At 37.6% G+C, this 16,440-nt stretch overlaps 1 protein-coding gene across 6 annotated transcripts in view; it reads right to left on the bottom strand.

Moving 5' to 3' along the window:
• Positions 1 to 16,440, bottom strand: part of zswim2 (zinc finger, SWIM-type containing 2) — an 86,842-nt gene that overhangs the window by 29,821 nt on the left and 40,581 nt on the right. For all 6 annotated transcript variants that reach the window (XM_043693443.1, XM_043693444.1, XM_043693441.1 and 3 more), the window contains 5 exons: positions 9,819 to 9,997; positions 7,995 to 8,071; positions 5,735 to 5,775; positions 4,381 to 4,600; positions 1,434 to 1,682 (listed from right to left, as the gene is read on the bottom strand). In XM_043693443.1, the coding sequence (XP_043549378.1) occupies positions 1,434 to 1,682; positions 4,381 to 4,600; positions 5,735 to 5,775; positions 7,995 to 8,071; positions 9,819 to 9,968 (737 nt within the window). In that variant the 5' untranslated portion in view covers positions 9,969 to 9,997. The remainder of the gene's footprint in view (positions 1 to 1,433; positions 1,683 to 4,380; positions 4,601 to 5,734; positions 5,776 to 7,994; positions 8,072 to 9,818; positions 9,998 to 16,440) is intronic.

Genomic DNA, 16,440 nt, shown 5'->3' with positions numbered 1-16,440 from the left:
GATGATTGGAGATGGCATAGTTGGGTGAGCTTTATTTCGGGCTCTTTGTGGATTCTTGCCTAAAATTTTGGGGATTTCTAAAATGGGAAATTGTTTTGCTCCCTAAAATGTAATGTTCAAGAGCTTAAACTTCTGATCTGATCTGAAATCCAATTGCCCCTTCTGTACTCTCCCTGATCTAAGTCCCGATGTGGAGGTGCCAGTGTTGGAGTGGCGTGGACAAGGTCAGAAGTCACATGGCATCAGATTATAATCCAATTGGTTTATTTGAAATCACAAGCTTTCAGAGCACTGCCCTTTCATCAGGTGAAGTGAGGAAAAGCACACAGGCACAGAATATACAGGCAAAGAGATCAATGGGTAGAGAGATCAAAAGATCATACAAATGGTGTGAGTGGTGTGTTGAATATTGATAGCTCTGTCACTGACACCTTGCATTATTTTGCTGGGGATTGAGAACAGACTGATGGTACAGTAAATTGGTTGGGTTGGATTTATCATGCTTTGTGTAGATGTGATATAACTGGACAGTTTTCCACATTGCTGAATTGATTCAATTGCTGTGATTGTATTTGAACAGCCTGGTTCAGGGCACAGCTAATTCTGGAGTGCAATCAGTATGATTGTCAGAATGTTTACAAGGCTGATAACCTTTGATTTAAAAATCACACAACACCAGGTTACATCAAGGAAACCACCTGATGAAGGAGCGGTGCTCCGAAAACTAGTGCTTCCAATTAAACCAGTTGGACTATAACCTGGTGTTGTGTGATTTTTAACTTTGTACACCCCAGTCCAACACTGGCATCTCCAAATCATGATAACCTTTTAAGTTGTTCTTTGATATCATATGGAGTGAATCAAATTAGTTGAAAACTTGCATCCATGTCATAAAGGACCTCAAGACAAGGCCAATATAGATCATGATGGCTAAAAAGCTTTGTCTTTTTCATTGACGTGCTGGGTTCACTCATTGTTTAATTGTTTGCATGCATCTAGTGCCCTTGTTCTTCTAGGTGACAGGGATGTTTTGTTTGAAAAGTGCTGTCAGAGGAGCATTGACTTACTGCAGTGCTTCATATAGATGGTACACACTGATGCCACAGTTCATCAGTCATAGAGTAAATGTTCAAGGTGGTTGGCTGCAAGGCATTTCAACATCCATCACCGGAAAATTTGTTTCTAACTACAGTTTTGCATACCTTCATGACTTTAATCTATCAGGTCAACATATAATCTTCTCTGCTCTAATGAAAAGAACCCAAGTTTTCTTCATTTATGTTTCATCATACTAGAGAGCATTTAATGAGACCTGTACTGTAAATGTTAAAGATAACATATATAAGATGCAGCAACTGGTGTAGATGCTCTAATCAAAATAGCAAACCACTATATATTAGATTTTTGTTAACTTGAAATAGAAATCACCTTACCTGTAACATTTGCCCTGAATTGGACAAACCTGGCAGTTGTTGCATGGAATACCAAGGTGTTTGTCAAGTCTTTCTCTTTCTGCAGCCAGAAGTTTTGTGGAGTTTCTAAATTCTTCTTGCAAGAGAGAAAGTGGTGCAAACTCCTTTCTGCAGAGAGGACATTTGGCAATGGTTTCACTCTCAGTCTTTACCTGATGTTCTGCCCAAATTTTCATGCATTTGATATGGACATTGTTTCCACAGCTATACCTGTACAAAGAAAACAAATTGTCACCATAGTTGTATGCATAATCAACTATTTAAATATTATGAAGGTGACTATTAATAGGACATTCACAAAAATGTACACTATAAATATGCTCACTACAATATTTACATTTGGCTTTTCTTTTTATATTTTTTAATTAGCTGATAAGATGATGTCAATATATTATTTCCAGAAACACTGCTTCAGCAATCAAAAGTGGGATTTTAATGCCTATGTTGGTGCAAATGTTAAACAAAGCTTGTAATAAGGTATATTAAATGTGAAAAGATGAATATAGCAGTTTAACCATTACTAACAAACAGCCACTATCTAAATCGTTAACATCATTCTGTTTCAAAAAAAAAAGGAAAATATGAAATTAATACTTGTAACTCCATGAAATCATATAGCAAACAAATTCAAAGACATTTTGAGAAGACATTTTTCATTAAAGGAACAAAAGTTTAAAAGAAAATTTAAAAATCAAGCACAAATGTCCTATATTTGTCTTATTCATCTATGTAATGTTTCACATAAAAATAATAAACATTATCCAGACAAAGATGACAAGATAAAAGGTATATTTGTAATTTTAAAGCTATATGCTGTTCAAAAGTACTATCTGTGTAGTACTCAGACACTGCTATTACAGCTCACTAATAAGCATTGTAACTACAATAGTGCCATCTTATGGGTGCCACTGATTACTGCTAACATACTCTAATCTTTACCATTTAATGGGTGGGTGGTAGGTGGGTGTGTGTGTGAGAGAGATGGTGGGGGGCTTGAATTATGTGTTCTTGTGCTGAGAATCTATGTACAACATTTGATATGCACAGCCTTTTAGCTAGATGGCAATCCATCATTTAGATATTTGCTCTCAACTTGTAATATTTTTATCTCACTCTATCCACAGCATTTTAAATTTTGAATATTTAGTAACATCAGCAAGGATCAAAACATAGAATCCCTACAGTGTGGAAATAGGCCATTTGCTGTCAAGTTCACGCTGACCCTCCAAAGAACATTACACCCAGACCTACCCTCCCTACCCTATCCCCGTAACCCTGCAACTCCTATGGCCAATCCATCTAATTTACACAGCCCTGGACACAATAGGCAATTTGCCATGGCCAAATCACCCAACCATCTTTGGACAAATTGCAGAATACTAACTATGTTTTAAAAAAACTGGAGGAGATGATACAAATAAGCAAGTTGTGGTTAGACTTTCAAAAATTGTAAGTTGCAAGAAAAAGGAAAGACTACAGGACATAGACAATTTCAACTTTGCCCCTTAAAAGTATCAACATAAATGACAAATTAATGAAATTAGCAACTCCTAGATACTGAAGCAGTCCATATTCAAATGAAACAAGATCTGGACCAATATTCATGTTTGGGCTGACAAGCGGCAAAAACATACACATACCAAGCAATGACTGTCTCCAATAAGACATGATCTGTTGCCTCTTGACATTCAGTGGTGTTACCGTCACTAAATTTCCCCACTATCAACATCCTTGGGGTTACTATTGATAAGAAACTCAACTGAACTCACCTCATAAATACAGTAGCTACAAGAGCAATTCAGAGGGCAGAAACACTGCGGCAAGTAACTCACCACCTGACTCAACAAAGACTTTCCATCATCTACAAGGCACAGATCAAGAGTGTGAAGAAATACTTCCACATGCCTGACCATATCCAAAGAATCTACTCCTCCACCACGGATGCTCAGAGCAGCAATGTGTACGATCTACAAGAGGCACTGTAGAAATTCATCCTAGATCCTTGGACAGCATCTTCCACTGCAAGCCACTCACCATCCTAACTTGGAAATGTATTACTCTTCCTTCACTGTCGCTGACTCAAAATCATGGAATTCACTCCCTAAGGGCATTGTGGGTCAACCCACAGCATATGGACTACAGCAATTCAAGAAAGCAGCTCACAACCACCTTCTAAAGGGCACTTGGGGATGGGAAATAAATGCAGGCCATCCAGCAATGCCTACTTCCCACAAATGAATTAAAAAAAAACTAAACACTGATAATTGTGATATCAGTTTTGCATTATGCATATCATTACCCACATTCCACAATGATATTACATTATTTTAATCAAACTTTAACACACAAAAGTGGCAAGGCAACTCCTGAGTAAGTAAAACCACATTCTTCAGTGTTAGCTATCTGTAAATTAACTTATTTGAATCTCCTATTTACTTTAGAGGCATGCAAAGTGAGGTTGTGAAGCAGCAACAACAGAACATAATAAATTTTAGTTCCACAGTCCTAAGAACCACCATTGTAAAGTACAGAAAGCAAAAGATTCATAAACTCCTCAAAATTTTTAAAATAAACCAATTTGAGAATTTAAAGTCACATGAAATTGATTATTCTTATTTTAAACTCTGCTCAACCGTGATTAGTCAAGTAAGCAAGAATATTCTTTAACACTTTTTCCAAGTTCACAGTCCTGTACGTGATATCAAAATATGAAGAATATCAACTCATGTCCTCTGTCAAATCACACCTGAAATCTTAAATGCCTGAAAAAGAAGCTGTTAAAATTTTTAAATATACCCATGGTGACCAAACAATATTTTGCAAGCTTTTTTGAAGTTTTGTTTTCCCTTCCTTATTCTATTCCTCTGTTTTAGAATGCAATCCAAAATACAAGAAGCGCATGTCTGACCTGCAATATGTTACAGGTTGTTTCTTTTTCAATAGCTCTTCCTGACAAATGGGACAGACATCTTCTGGATCAATTTCCTTCTGACATACAGCACCAACTATTTCTTCATCCTTTTGCTTTTTCTTATATTTGTTAGGGAGTGACTGTGGTGCCTGTTCTGTATGAAGACTGTTCAACAATATTTCGATTTCTCGGTCCACAAGGCCAAGTTGGAAAGCATCTGAAAGGAGAAGAAACCCAAAAAGGGCTTACTCACTCCGACACACATGAAACTATCTTAAAATTGTAATTATTTTTAAAGCAGCATTTTATAATTAGACCTTATACATGCAATTCTAAAATCAATGCAATACATCTACATTGTCTGATCACCATTTTATGTTAAGACAAGGCATAAATCCACAGTTAAATAATAAATAGAATCAATTATTAAAACGGCTGATTCTCCTTTCAATTAGTCTTCCTACTGACTTATGCTGAAGAACTGCCCTGCAGGTCCTGGTTGTTTCCTTATACCTCACTTAAATTACAATTTTTCACACGTGAAGTTGATATGGAGTGGTAGCAAGTTATTCAATGATACATTGCGCTTGGACAGAACCTGATGCTGTCCTTGAAAAATAATTAATCAAACCCACTTCTAAGCAGAATGATGAATATTAATTTGTTAATTTTACCTTCCTAACCCAATTATTGTACTCAATTGTTCCATTTTCAGTAAGGAGACTAGCTTAGTCCTGAAACTTATCATTTGTTTAGCTCAGCTACATAATGCAATTACTGAAGGAACAAATAGGGAACCTGTATCACATATTAAACTCGTTTCCATTTGTATTATTTTATAAATTGCATTAAAAATGGAACACCACCAAGTAGTTTTCAATAAACCAAACCAAAGCAATTTGCAACACTGAAGGCTTAATTCAGGAGATCATAAAGGAATTATCACAGTGCAATTAAAGTTGTAATTTTCTTTTATAGCTAGTAAAGTGCGGAACAGAAGAGGGAGAATTTTCCAGCCAGGTGGAGACACATTCTAGATGCAAATGCTAGAGTATAATATTGTGTCTTTTCCTGTGGTGTGTTGTCAGTTCAGTGAGTGTTGTGGAATGACTAGAAAAGCCCAAAATAAAGCCTTTTAACATAAATTCCTTCTTTCCCAACAGTGTATGGTTTTCAGGCTGAATCTGCCCCAGCCAAGTGACTAAGGGAAGTACATAGTGGGAGGAGCCTCCTCAATGGAAACTGAGGTGCTCTGATCAGTTACATTGGAGACCTCTAGCCATGGTCATCAAGGTACTATCGTTATTAAAATCTTCAATTTATAACTGAAGAACTGAATTATCAAACTTACATTCATGACCACGTGGTAGTTTAAACTTCTTTAACAAAATCCTGTTTGAAAACAAAACTAGTTAAAATAAATCCAAAAATACCAAAGTGTCAATTAAAGTAATGAGAGTCACTATATTAAAGTTGTTTTCTGTTTTCTTGTATTTTGAAAGCATCTCTGGGGAATGATTTCAGGTGTTCAAAGCAACCTAATACATTTTTCACCTGGCCACTATTCATGTGTGAGCCTTAATAGTGAATGCTGGCACCTAACTACAATGGGCAATTCAGTAGTTGTATTCCTGTGTGACCCCATGCTACACAAAAATTACGCTACACAAATCACATTTAAAGTGTTGGTGAGGCAATCACGCTATATCCAACACATGCTTAAAAAGTTTGTGGTTTAGAAACAACATTCCCTATTCGTCAATCACATTACAACAAATTTGCATTGATGAAATGCGTGCTATAGCAAAACAACCTGTACTTGCTCTGTGTGTGGGGGCCCTCTTGTGGTACAGTGGTAAGTCTCTACCCTTAGACTGGGAAGCTCGGGTTCAAGTCCCACCTGATCCAAACATGTATAATAACATCTCTGAAAGGAGTCAATTAGAAAAACAGGTTACTTTTTATCCCCCCAAGATGTTCAATCAGGAACAGAAACCATGGCTAATTTAGCTTTTTTAATCCCCTGGGCACTGTGAGTAACCAAAGCATCCTATTCCTATCTCAGTTAAGGTCAGTCATCTGAACAAAAAGAGAAGAAAACACACCTAGACGTAAGAAATAGGAACGTGAATAGACCATATGTTCTTTTAGTCTGCTTTACCATTCAATGTGATCTTGGCTGACCTTCTCTCTTAACTTCACTTTTCTACCCATTCCTCATATCCCTTGACTTTCTGAATGAATAAAAATGTCTAAATCAATTTTAAATATCCTCAGTGCTGGAGCATGCACAACACCCTGGGTTTGATAATTCCAAAGATTCATGATCTTCTGGGTGAAGGGGTTATTGGCTATTGAACTATTCACTGGATAAATTTGCAGAATTGGAGCAATATTTTCTCACACTTGATCATGTCTTCATTAATGTACTAATTATGTTTTGACAGCTTAGGTTTGTGAAAATAGAATTGCAAAGGGAGTGTTGTTAATACTTCCCCCACTGAATTGTCATGATGACCTAATTACTCAAGATATTTGATATGCTACCTACTTGTACAAGAGAAATTCATTACAAATTAGCCCCCTTAACAGCAGTGATTCAGATAACAATCGGCTGCATGACTAATGGCCCCTCTTTGGGAAAGAACATTGTTTGACATCCTTTCCTTTTCTAAATGCAGATTGGGAGGTGCCTATGTTGGGAAAGTTCAGTACTGGCCAAATACATATCAGTATGCAATTAGTGCTGAATTTTCCTGGCTCTGAGACTTTTCAATTAACATCCACGAAGTGAAAAATATGCTGATCAGCCACTTGTACTGCTGACATCTGCTGAGCAGGTCCCCAATGAGAGGAAGGCCCAAATTGGCAGATCTTCTTCTGGTGGAACACAGTAAAGCAGTTTCTTTTGAAAGCACTTCAGCCTTGCATTTTGTCTTTAATTACAATGCAAATGTTTGGAATTTATGCAATTCTTTAAATGATATAATTTCAAATAAATATATATTCCTGAAGACACAGCGAGAACAAATTGTGCTCCCTCAGCATACTGAATTCCCCTAGAACATGAACACAATTTTTGGCTCTCTTACCACTTCCAGTAAAACTTAGAATTAAAGGAAGATATACTTTCAATTCAACAAAACAAACTCCAGAACAATGCCAACATCTTTGTCAATTTTTATATTGTCACAGGATGGTTGAATGCTTGCATTTTCAAGCTAGAGCTGACATGCTTAAAATATTTGAAGAGTAATTTGGGTGAATTTAAGACAGTAATTAAATTCTTGTGCGGCCATAATTGTGTAAGTAATTTCTTTCACCTTTCAATAGTCAAAATTAACTGCAATTTTCCTCAAAACACTAGTCCCACAGCTATTAAGAGCTGTGCTCTTTTGAAGATGCTATGGGCAAATCAATTTACCATTGTACTGAAGACTTAAAAGCTATATTCCTAACAGAGCTGAAACCATTATATAAATTACAGCCAGCAGCTTAATCTACTATTTGCAGAAAACTCCAAATAGCAGTGCTACTAATACAGTATAGCACTGTTTAAAAGATATTTTAGAAAACTGTCAATCAAAAACCATGCAAGAAAATGAATTCACCAGCAGATGTGCTTGCAGAGGTCCTTCTCTTTGAGAAACGTGGAACAGTTGCAGGTGTGAATGTTTCCTATATTCACCTTCCAGGAAATAGAAATAATTGAGATTAATGTAATCTATATGTCTATACATATTCAGCATCATGTCTGTTCACATACAGGTTTCACAAGTTCAGACATTTTTCTCTTTTGTTTCTATAAGTGGAAATGTCATTGTTACTGTCACCTGACTTTTATTGCATCATGTTAAAGCTCAAGGAAGAATCTGAGAATTATTTTTACATGAAGAAAAATATTTTATTATCTAATTAAAACATGATTTATTCCCTTTTATATGTTCAATTGCCAGATTAGTGTCTTGATCATTTTTTCATTTATATACACAATGTTTCCCAAAATTTGGCAGTTTTTATAAACTTCAGACTTTGAAGATAGAACATAGAAACATATCGCACAGAAATAGGCCCTTTGACCCTGCATTCGACACCAACCATGATGCCATTCTAAACTGATCTCATCTGTCCCACTGATCACTTATTTTATTTAACCTAGTAGGATGAGAAAATCACTCTCACTTGCAGTAGTTGAGGTGAATAATGCAAGTGAATTTGAGGGGATGCTTGATAATTACAAGGTACCAGAAGGAATAAAGAGACTTGCCAATTAGATGAAATGAAGTAAGCTAAGAGGAGGCTCGTCTGAGGTATGAATGAGGGGTTGTATTTGTGCTCTAAAATTCTGTTTAATTCTTTCCAAATTCTTTCTCTACTGTCATTCCGGAGTCCTTGCAAATTCAAGATCATTAATTCATCCATATTTATGAAACACAAAGAACAAACATGTTGAAGTACTCCAAAACAATAAAAAATATCTTCCACTTAAATTCACTCAGGGTGAAGAGTGATACACAGTTCTAACTAAAACAAAATTCTTCACCAGCTGACAGCACAGGTGGGCTTTCTTGGTTAAATCTGTCTGATATTTATTCCAATAATTGCATTTGATTGGTTGCCCTTATCTGAATCATTTCAACAAGTAACCAGTATTGCAAAAGCAATGGCAAATAATCACCACTGTCAGAAGGGATGGCAAATCTAAGGAGCTGAGCTGAAAATCACTACATAATCTGTGTTAGTAGGTGAAATTTCAATATTAAGGGTCATAGAGGGACTGAATGAGGATGCATTAAAGTTAGTGTCACAAGTGTTTGCCACATTTTTTGTGCAGCATACAGCAGACCTGTAATAATCACAGGAATGGCATGCTGCAAATTTGCTGCAATAAAGACATTGGCAACAGAAAGGGTGATAGTTCCATGGTGTGATATTTGGCACACTACAGACCACTACAAACCAGAAATAAAATTCAGTTCCATACATTGTAACAAGAGAACTATGAAAATTCAGATCGTTAGTTTGATATGAGATTTCTTTGCTCTCAGCAAGTGTAAACTAAGTTCACCTTGTGAACTGTAAATCTGAGTTGATGTTATCCTCTGGTCATCTCATCTCTGTGAAAAGCACAGCTCACAATTTGAGGAATGGGAATAGAATGTGCCAGTAAGTTAACATTAGAAATGTGCTTGCAAAGGCAATGTATAAAACTACACCTTGAGAAAGATTTTTGTGTTATTAGTACTGGTAAACATGGAAATCAAATATTACTTTGTTTCACTTTTCTGCTTTTTCATATAAGTAATGAAAAGAACAAATGACCATCTAAAATATAAAAGCTGAGAAATACTGAGAACTTTCAGCAGTAAAAGATTTGATAAGGAACCAGTACCAAATAAAAAAATCTGAAGTCTTATTAAATTTTGTATACTTACTTTAAAATATTTAGATATACCTTCTTCTTTAAGAAGAAAACCAACTGGACCCAATTCTCTCAGAATATATATTGTGGTGTTGACTGCCTGATCTTGATGCCAGCTAACTAAATCAGTTGCAGCTCTTCTCAGTTGAACTGCTCGTGCCATGTTGAGAAGGTTCAGGAAATCTCAAATGTCTGAAGAACATCAAATAAACAGTGAACTAATACACAACATTCTAATAACATCTATGAATTCTTCTCAACTTACAACAAAGACTAACCAGAAAGGTTTACTTAACTGTATGGATCAAATTGTAATGGTTTCTCCTTGAGTGGTGCCATAAGTTTACAGTTTTCTACAGTTATTTTTTGGGAGTTCAAATTTGTCAATCACTCCAAAAGTCTTACTTTTATTTCCATTCTGTCTTACATCTACATGCAGATTAGCGTAAGGTTAGGGTATGCCTCTTATAGCATGCTAATATAAATCATTGGTCTATTTTGTAAGCATTCCCATGTGCCTTTGCAATTTTCCCTTTAGTCAACAAAAACTTCAGGAGAAAGTGAGGACTGCAGTGTAGAGAGTGTAGCGCTGGAAAATTGCAGTTAATTTTCAGGAATTAGCATAGGCTTTGGAGCAGATAGCCTGTTCAGTTTCTAGGCTATTTTCCCCAGATCAGGTAACATTATAATTCTTTATTTTTATAGTTTGAATTTATATTTCTTTCAGGTTGCATGTATTATTATAAAATTGGAAAATCAATGATATATCAAATTTATGGAATCCAAAATGATTGTCAAGATTATTGACAATGCATTTAGTTAAACGAGTAAGATTAAACATAACTTTCAAAGCTTAGCCTTGATTAAAAGCTATTTAAACAATTATCTGATATGTACTGCTTTATGGTTAGTAGTTTCAACTTTATACTCTTCCAGATGTCACAGGAAGAATTGTATCTTCCAAGGGCAGCCAGGTTTGGGAGTTTGTATCCTCCCATTTATCTCTCCACCCCCTCAGCTCACAGCCTCATTCCTGATAAAAAGATTCCTGTTGAAGGGATTATGCTTGATACATCGATTCTCCTGCTTTTCGGATGCTGGCTGACCTGCTGTTCTTTTTCAGCACTACATTATCGACAACAGAGGCCAAACCTAATAAGAAATCATGAGCTGCTTTGTTTTGTAATAAGGTGAACATTTAGAATAGCAGCTGTAATTAGGTTTATTCAATTCGATTTGTGCAAATTATTTTTGCTAAAAGTACAAAATTAAATTAGAATCTATCACACTTCTCAAATCAGGGCTTTAAACTACAGTATACAACTTATAATTGTCCAAAATGTTTTTATCCTTATATTCTATGAAGGTCTCATGCCTTTCTCTTTAAAACTGCAACTGTCTCATTGGACTCAGTATTCTTACAGCAGCATGTGGGATAATGCTCAATAATGACCAAGATCAGTGAATGGCGAAAATAGCCTCTTTACTGAACATCTGCTGTAGCACAGTTTGAAACGCGATGGCATCCAAAGCATAGTTTCTTTTATACACAGTTTTTACATACCTTAAAATTTTAACAATATGGTGTCACATAGTTGTATCTATTGTACACAAGTTTGCGTGACATCTGTACTTGAGAAACAGGAGATAGTTTAAGCACTTGCTAAATGCTGGCTGTTACTCTTAATGGGATCAGAATGTCTGTCAGGTCTGAGTTTGCATAATTAACAGGTGTTAATCCATTTGTCTTTAAAGTTAGTAATGTTAGTAAAAATACTCGACCTATATAGTCTAAATAAGTAAAAACGTATATGTGTACTAAATAAAGGTATTGAGGATTTTAAACTGATCTCTCGCAGCTGGGTCATGAGATTTCATTTACTATCACTGGTCTTTAACGATTCTTACACATGCGTTCATCCAGTTTCCCAGAACCTCTTTTTTGATAGTGTGTTTCTTAAAGGGGTTAGCGGCCCTATTGATATGTATTTAAAAACTGTTTGATGATCTGCAACCTATTCAGGTCTTGAGAGATGGTTAATCTTTCCATAGTTGAGTGAGTTATGGAGACACGATGGCAGAGTGGCATTGTTCTGAGTAGATAGTGGTATTAATACACATTCGGGGTAGCCTTTGAGACAGAAACAGGTTTAGATTAGATTAGATTAGTGTAGAAACAGGCCCTTCGGCCCAACAAGTCCACACCGCACCGCCGAAGCGCAACCCACCCATACCCCTACATGTACCCCTTACCTAATACTACGGGCAATTTAGCGTGGCCAATTCACCTGACCTGCACATCTTTGGACTGTGGGAGGAAACCGGAGCACCCGGAGGAAACCCACGCAGACACGGGGAGAACATGCAAACTCCACACAGTCAGTCGCCTGAGGCGGGAACTGAACCCGGGTCTCTGGCGCTGTGAGGCAGCAGTGCTAACCACTGTGCCACCGTGCCGCCCACTAAACACTGCTTGCAACATGAGGCCTATAACAATTGAAAGGTGTAAAGAAACAGTAATGGGTTGGAAGGGATGTCAGCTATTACAAGGGGGCATAGCTTTAAATTAAGGGGGGGGGGTAGGTATAGACAGATGTTAGGGGTAGGTTCTTTACTCAGCGAGTCGTGAGTTCATGGAATGCCCTGCCAGTAGCAGTGGTGGACTCTCCCTCATTATGGGCATTTAAGCGGGCATTGGATAGGCATATGGAAGATAGTGGGCTAGTGTAGGTTAGGTGGGCTTGGATCGGCGCAACATCGAGGGCCGAAGGGCCTGTACTGCGCTGTATTCTTCTATGTTCTATGTTTAATTTAATTTATCTTATAAGAGTAAAGTATACTACAAAAAGTGGCAGATGGCTTTCTATCCAGACAAATGTGAGGTGATGCATTTAGGCAAATCTAATTCTAGAGCGAATTTACAATGAATGGAAGAGCCTTGGGAAAAGTTGATGGGCAGAGAGATCTGGGAGTGCTGGTCCATTGTACCCTGAAGGTTGCTACACAGGTGGATAGAGTGGTCAAGAAGGCATATGGTATGCCTGCCTTCATTGGACAGGGTATTGATTATAAGAACTGGCAAGTCCTGTTAAAATTGTACAGGACATTGGTTTGGCCGCATTTGGAATACTGTGTACAGTTCTGATCACCACATTACCCGAAGGATGTGGATGCTTTGGAGAGGGTGCAGAGAAGGTTTATGAGGATGTTGCCTGGTATGGAAGGTGCTAGCTATGAAGACAGTAGGTTAGGTTTATTTTCACTAGAAAAAAGGAGATTGAGGGGGGACCTGATTAAGGTTTACAAAATCATGAAGAGTATAGATAGGGTGGATACAAACAAGCTTTTTCCAGGGTGAAGGATTCAATAACGAGAGGTCATGCTTTCAAGGTGAGAGGTGGAAAGTTTAAGGAGGACACACGCAGTTATTACTTCACACAGAGGGTGGTGGGTGTTTGGAACGCGTTGCCAGCAGAGGTGGTAGAGGCAGGCATGGTAGATTCATTTAAGATACGTCTGGACAGATGCATGAGTAGGTGGGGAGCAGAGGGATACAAATGCTTAAGAATTGACCGACAGGTTTAGACAGTACATTTGGATCAGCTCAGGCTCGGAGGGCCGAAGGGCCTGTTCCCTGGGCTGTAAATTTTCTTTGTTCTTTGTTCTAAAAACATGATTTTACGAATGAGTGAATGGAAACGCAGTATAGTAAACATGGAGTGTTTATGACTGAGTTGGGAAAGAGAATCATAATACATTATCTCACAAGCACAATAAAATGATTTAGATATATTTACCATTATCTCTGACCTTTTGTGCTTTAGCCTCAGCTCATGCAAATTTCTTCAAAAATAGATGAATATATTGTCTCATTTTAATGATTTATGTATCAGCAACTCTGTTTCCTTTTAAAATATACTTATGTTCTGTGATATATCCTTTCCTTCATTCTCTGAAATTGATACCAACTGACATTTTACATTACATTTAATCTGACATCTGCCTGCTCAATGTATTAAATTGTCATTCATGGTCTTCTTTTTGGTTAACCATGCTCTTTATTTTATGCTGACTGCGAGCTCACATCATTTATCTATGACATTTGATTCCTTGGTGAGTTGCATATTGGCCTCAAGATTGTAGTCGTTAGAAGAAGTGGAGCCAGAAGGCTGGGCATAAGTGGAACAACGTAGAAATATAGAGTTCAGTTTGTATTAAGGTATATACACACAACTATAATCATATTTCCACTGCCTACAGGTATAATGTTGACTGTGGAAATAAAAACCTAACGTAATTACACTGTTCCATCAGCAATGCTACAGCAACATTTTCAATGATGACGGACCTAATGATGGATGCATTTGCTGTAAGCACAACTGCAGGGGACGCACTTCAGGATCTCATTCCTCTTAACCTCTACTGACCCATAAACATAGGATTTGTAATCAAGTTCAAGGAGTGAGGCCTATTTGGCTCAGAGGTGAGGCTGATTATGTGTCTGTCTGTATCTTTATATTTTATATATAAACCTAAAATACTTTTTATTTTCAAGCTGCTTACAATTTTTGATGTATTTGCTCTCTTTCTTTCTCATTTTAGAGGACAGTAATGAAGTTGGTTAGCATTTTGAATCTGGTCCAATTTAAAGCCTTGCTTCTTGCATAAAATCTTCATACTTCTGTGCCTTTCAAACTGAAATTACTGCTCTCCAGAGATGTGTTAATAAACCTATAAAGCTGATGTGCCAAGATCATGTTACAATGCATTATTTTCAATGACGTATATTGTACTTTATGAGCATAGCACAGTCAGACTTAACCACAAATGCTACACCCCCAGAGTCTCTAATTCTATTCAATATATTACAGCTGAGTCCCCACTTCAAATCAGTTTTTAAACAAACATTTGCTATGGTGGTTTCACTAGTCCATGAGAATGTGATCTTAGTTTCGTTGGAGGAGATTAAGGAATTTTAATCCAATGTGTGGTCTCTTAGACTTTGATGGCTAAATGGGCAGAAAGGAAACTGACAGATAACTTCTGTTCAGCAATCAGGTCATCATTCAGATCTCTCAATGAACACTGTATCTTTGATCTGTTAATTACTGCTTAGACCGTGTAGAAGGTTGCTCCCCTGTAGAAACCAGTGTATGTCGGCTCCATCAATCTGTACCAATATTAGTTTGAATAATGTTCATTCCATACATTCACTACACTCTGAGAAAAATGTTGCCCCTAAGGTCCTTTTAAATTTTTCCCCTCTCACTTTAAACCTATCACCCCTCAGCTTCTACGCTCCAGGGAAAATAGCCCCAGCCTATTCAGCTTCTCCCTTAAGCTCAAACCCTCCAATCCTGGCATCCTCCTTGTAAATCTTTTCTGAACCCTTTCAAGTTTAACAATATCTTTCCTATAGCAAGGAGACAAGAACTGAATGCAGTATTCCAAAAGTAGCCTAACTATTACCCTGTTCAGCTACAACATGACCTCCCAAGTCCTGCACTGACCTATAAAGGTAAGCATACCAAATGCCTCTTCACAACCCTGTCTACCTCATACTCCACTTTCAAGGAACTATGAATATGCACTCCAAAGTCTCTTTTTTTGGCAACACTCCCAGGACCTTACCATTAAGTGTATGTCCTGCCCTGATTTGCCCTACGAAAATGTAACACCTCACATTTATCTAGATTAAATTCCACCTGCCACTCCTTGGTCCATCGGCCCATCTGATCAAGGTCCTGTTGTACTCTGAGGTAACCTTCTTTGCTGACCAACATACCAACAATTTTGGTACCATTTGCAAATTTACAAAAGATACTTCCTATATTTACATCCAGATCATTTATATAAATGACCAGAAAGCAGATCCTTGCAGTACTGGTCACAGGCCTCTCATCTGAAAAGCAACCCTTCACTTCCAACATGCATCTCCTACCTTTGAGCCAGTTCTGTATCCAAATGGCTAGTTCTCCCTGCAATCCAGGTGATCTAGTCACTTGTCCAAATTGAGCTTGGCCTTGAATTGAAACTAACGTACTTGTTGCAGGTCATAGAGATGTACAGCATGGAAACAGACACTTCGATCCTACTCTTCCATGCTGACCAGATATCCCAACTCAATCTGGTCCCACCTGCCAGCACCTGGCCCATATCCCTCCAAACCCTTCCTATTCATATACCCATCCAGATGCCGTTTAAATGTTGCAACTGTATTAGCCTCCACCACTTCCTCTGGTAGCTCATTCCATACATGTACCAACCTTTGTGTGAAAAAGTTGCTCCTTAGGTATCTTTTATATCTTTCCCCTCTCACCCTAAACCTATGCCCTCTAGTTCTGGACTCCCCCACCTTAGGTGCCTGACTTTGCCTATTTATCCTATCCATGCCCCTCAAGATTTTATAAACCTCAATAAGGTCATCCCTCAGACTCCGACACTCCAAGGAAAACAACCCTAGCCTATTCAATCTCTCCCGATCACTCAAATCCTCCAACCCTGGCAACATCCTTGTAAATCTTTTCTGAACCCTTTCAAGTTTCACAACATCTTTCCGATAGGAAGGAGACCAGAATTGCATGCAATATTCCAACAGTGGCCTAACCAATGTCGTGTACAGCCGCAACATGACC

Source organism: Chiloscyllium plagiosum, chromosome 7 (genome assembly GCF_004010195.1).
Source record: "Chiloscyllium plagiosum isolate BGI_BamShark_2017 chromosome 7, ASM401019v2, whole genome shotgun sequence".
NCBI classification, from domain to species: Eukaryota; Metazoa; Chordata; class Chondrichthyes; order Orectolobiformes; family Hemiscylliidae; genus Chiloscyllium; species Chiloscyllium plagiosum.
This window is presented reverse-complemented; position numbering and strand designations above follow the sequence as displayed.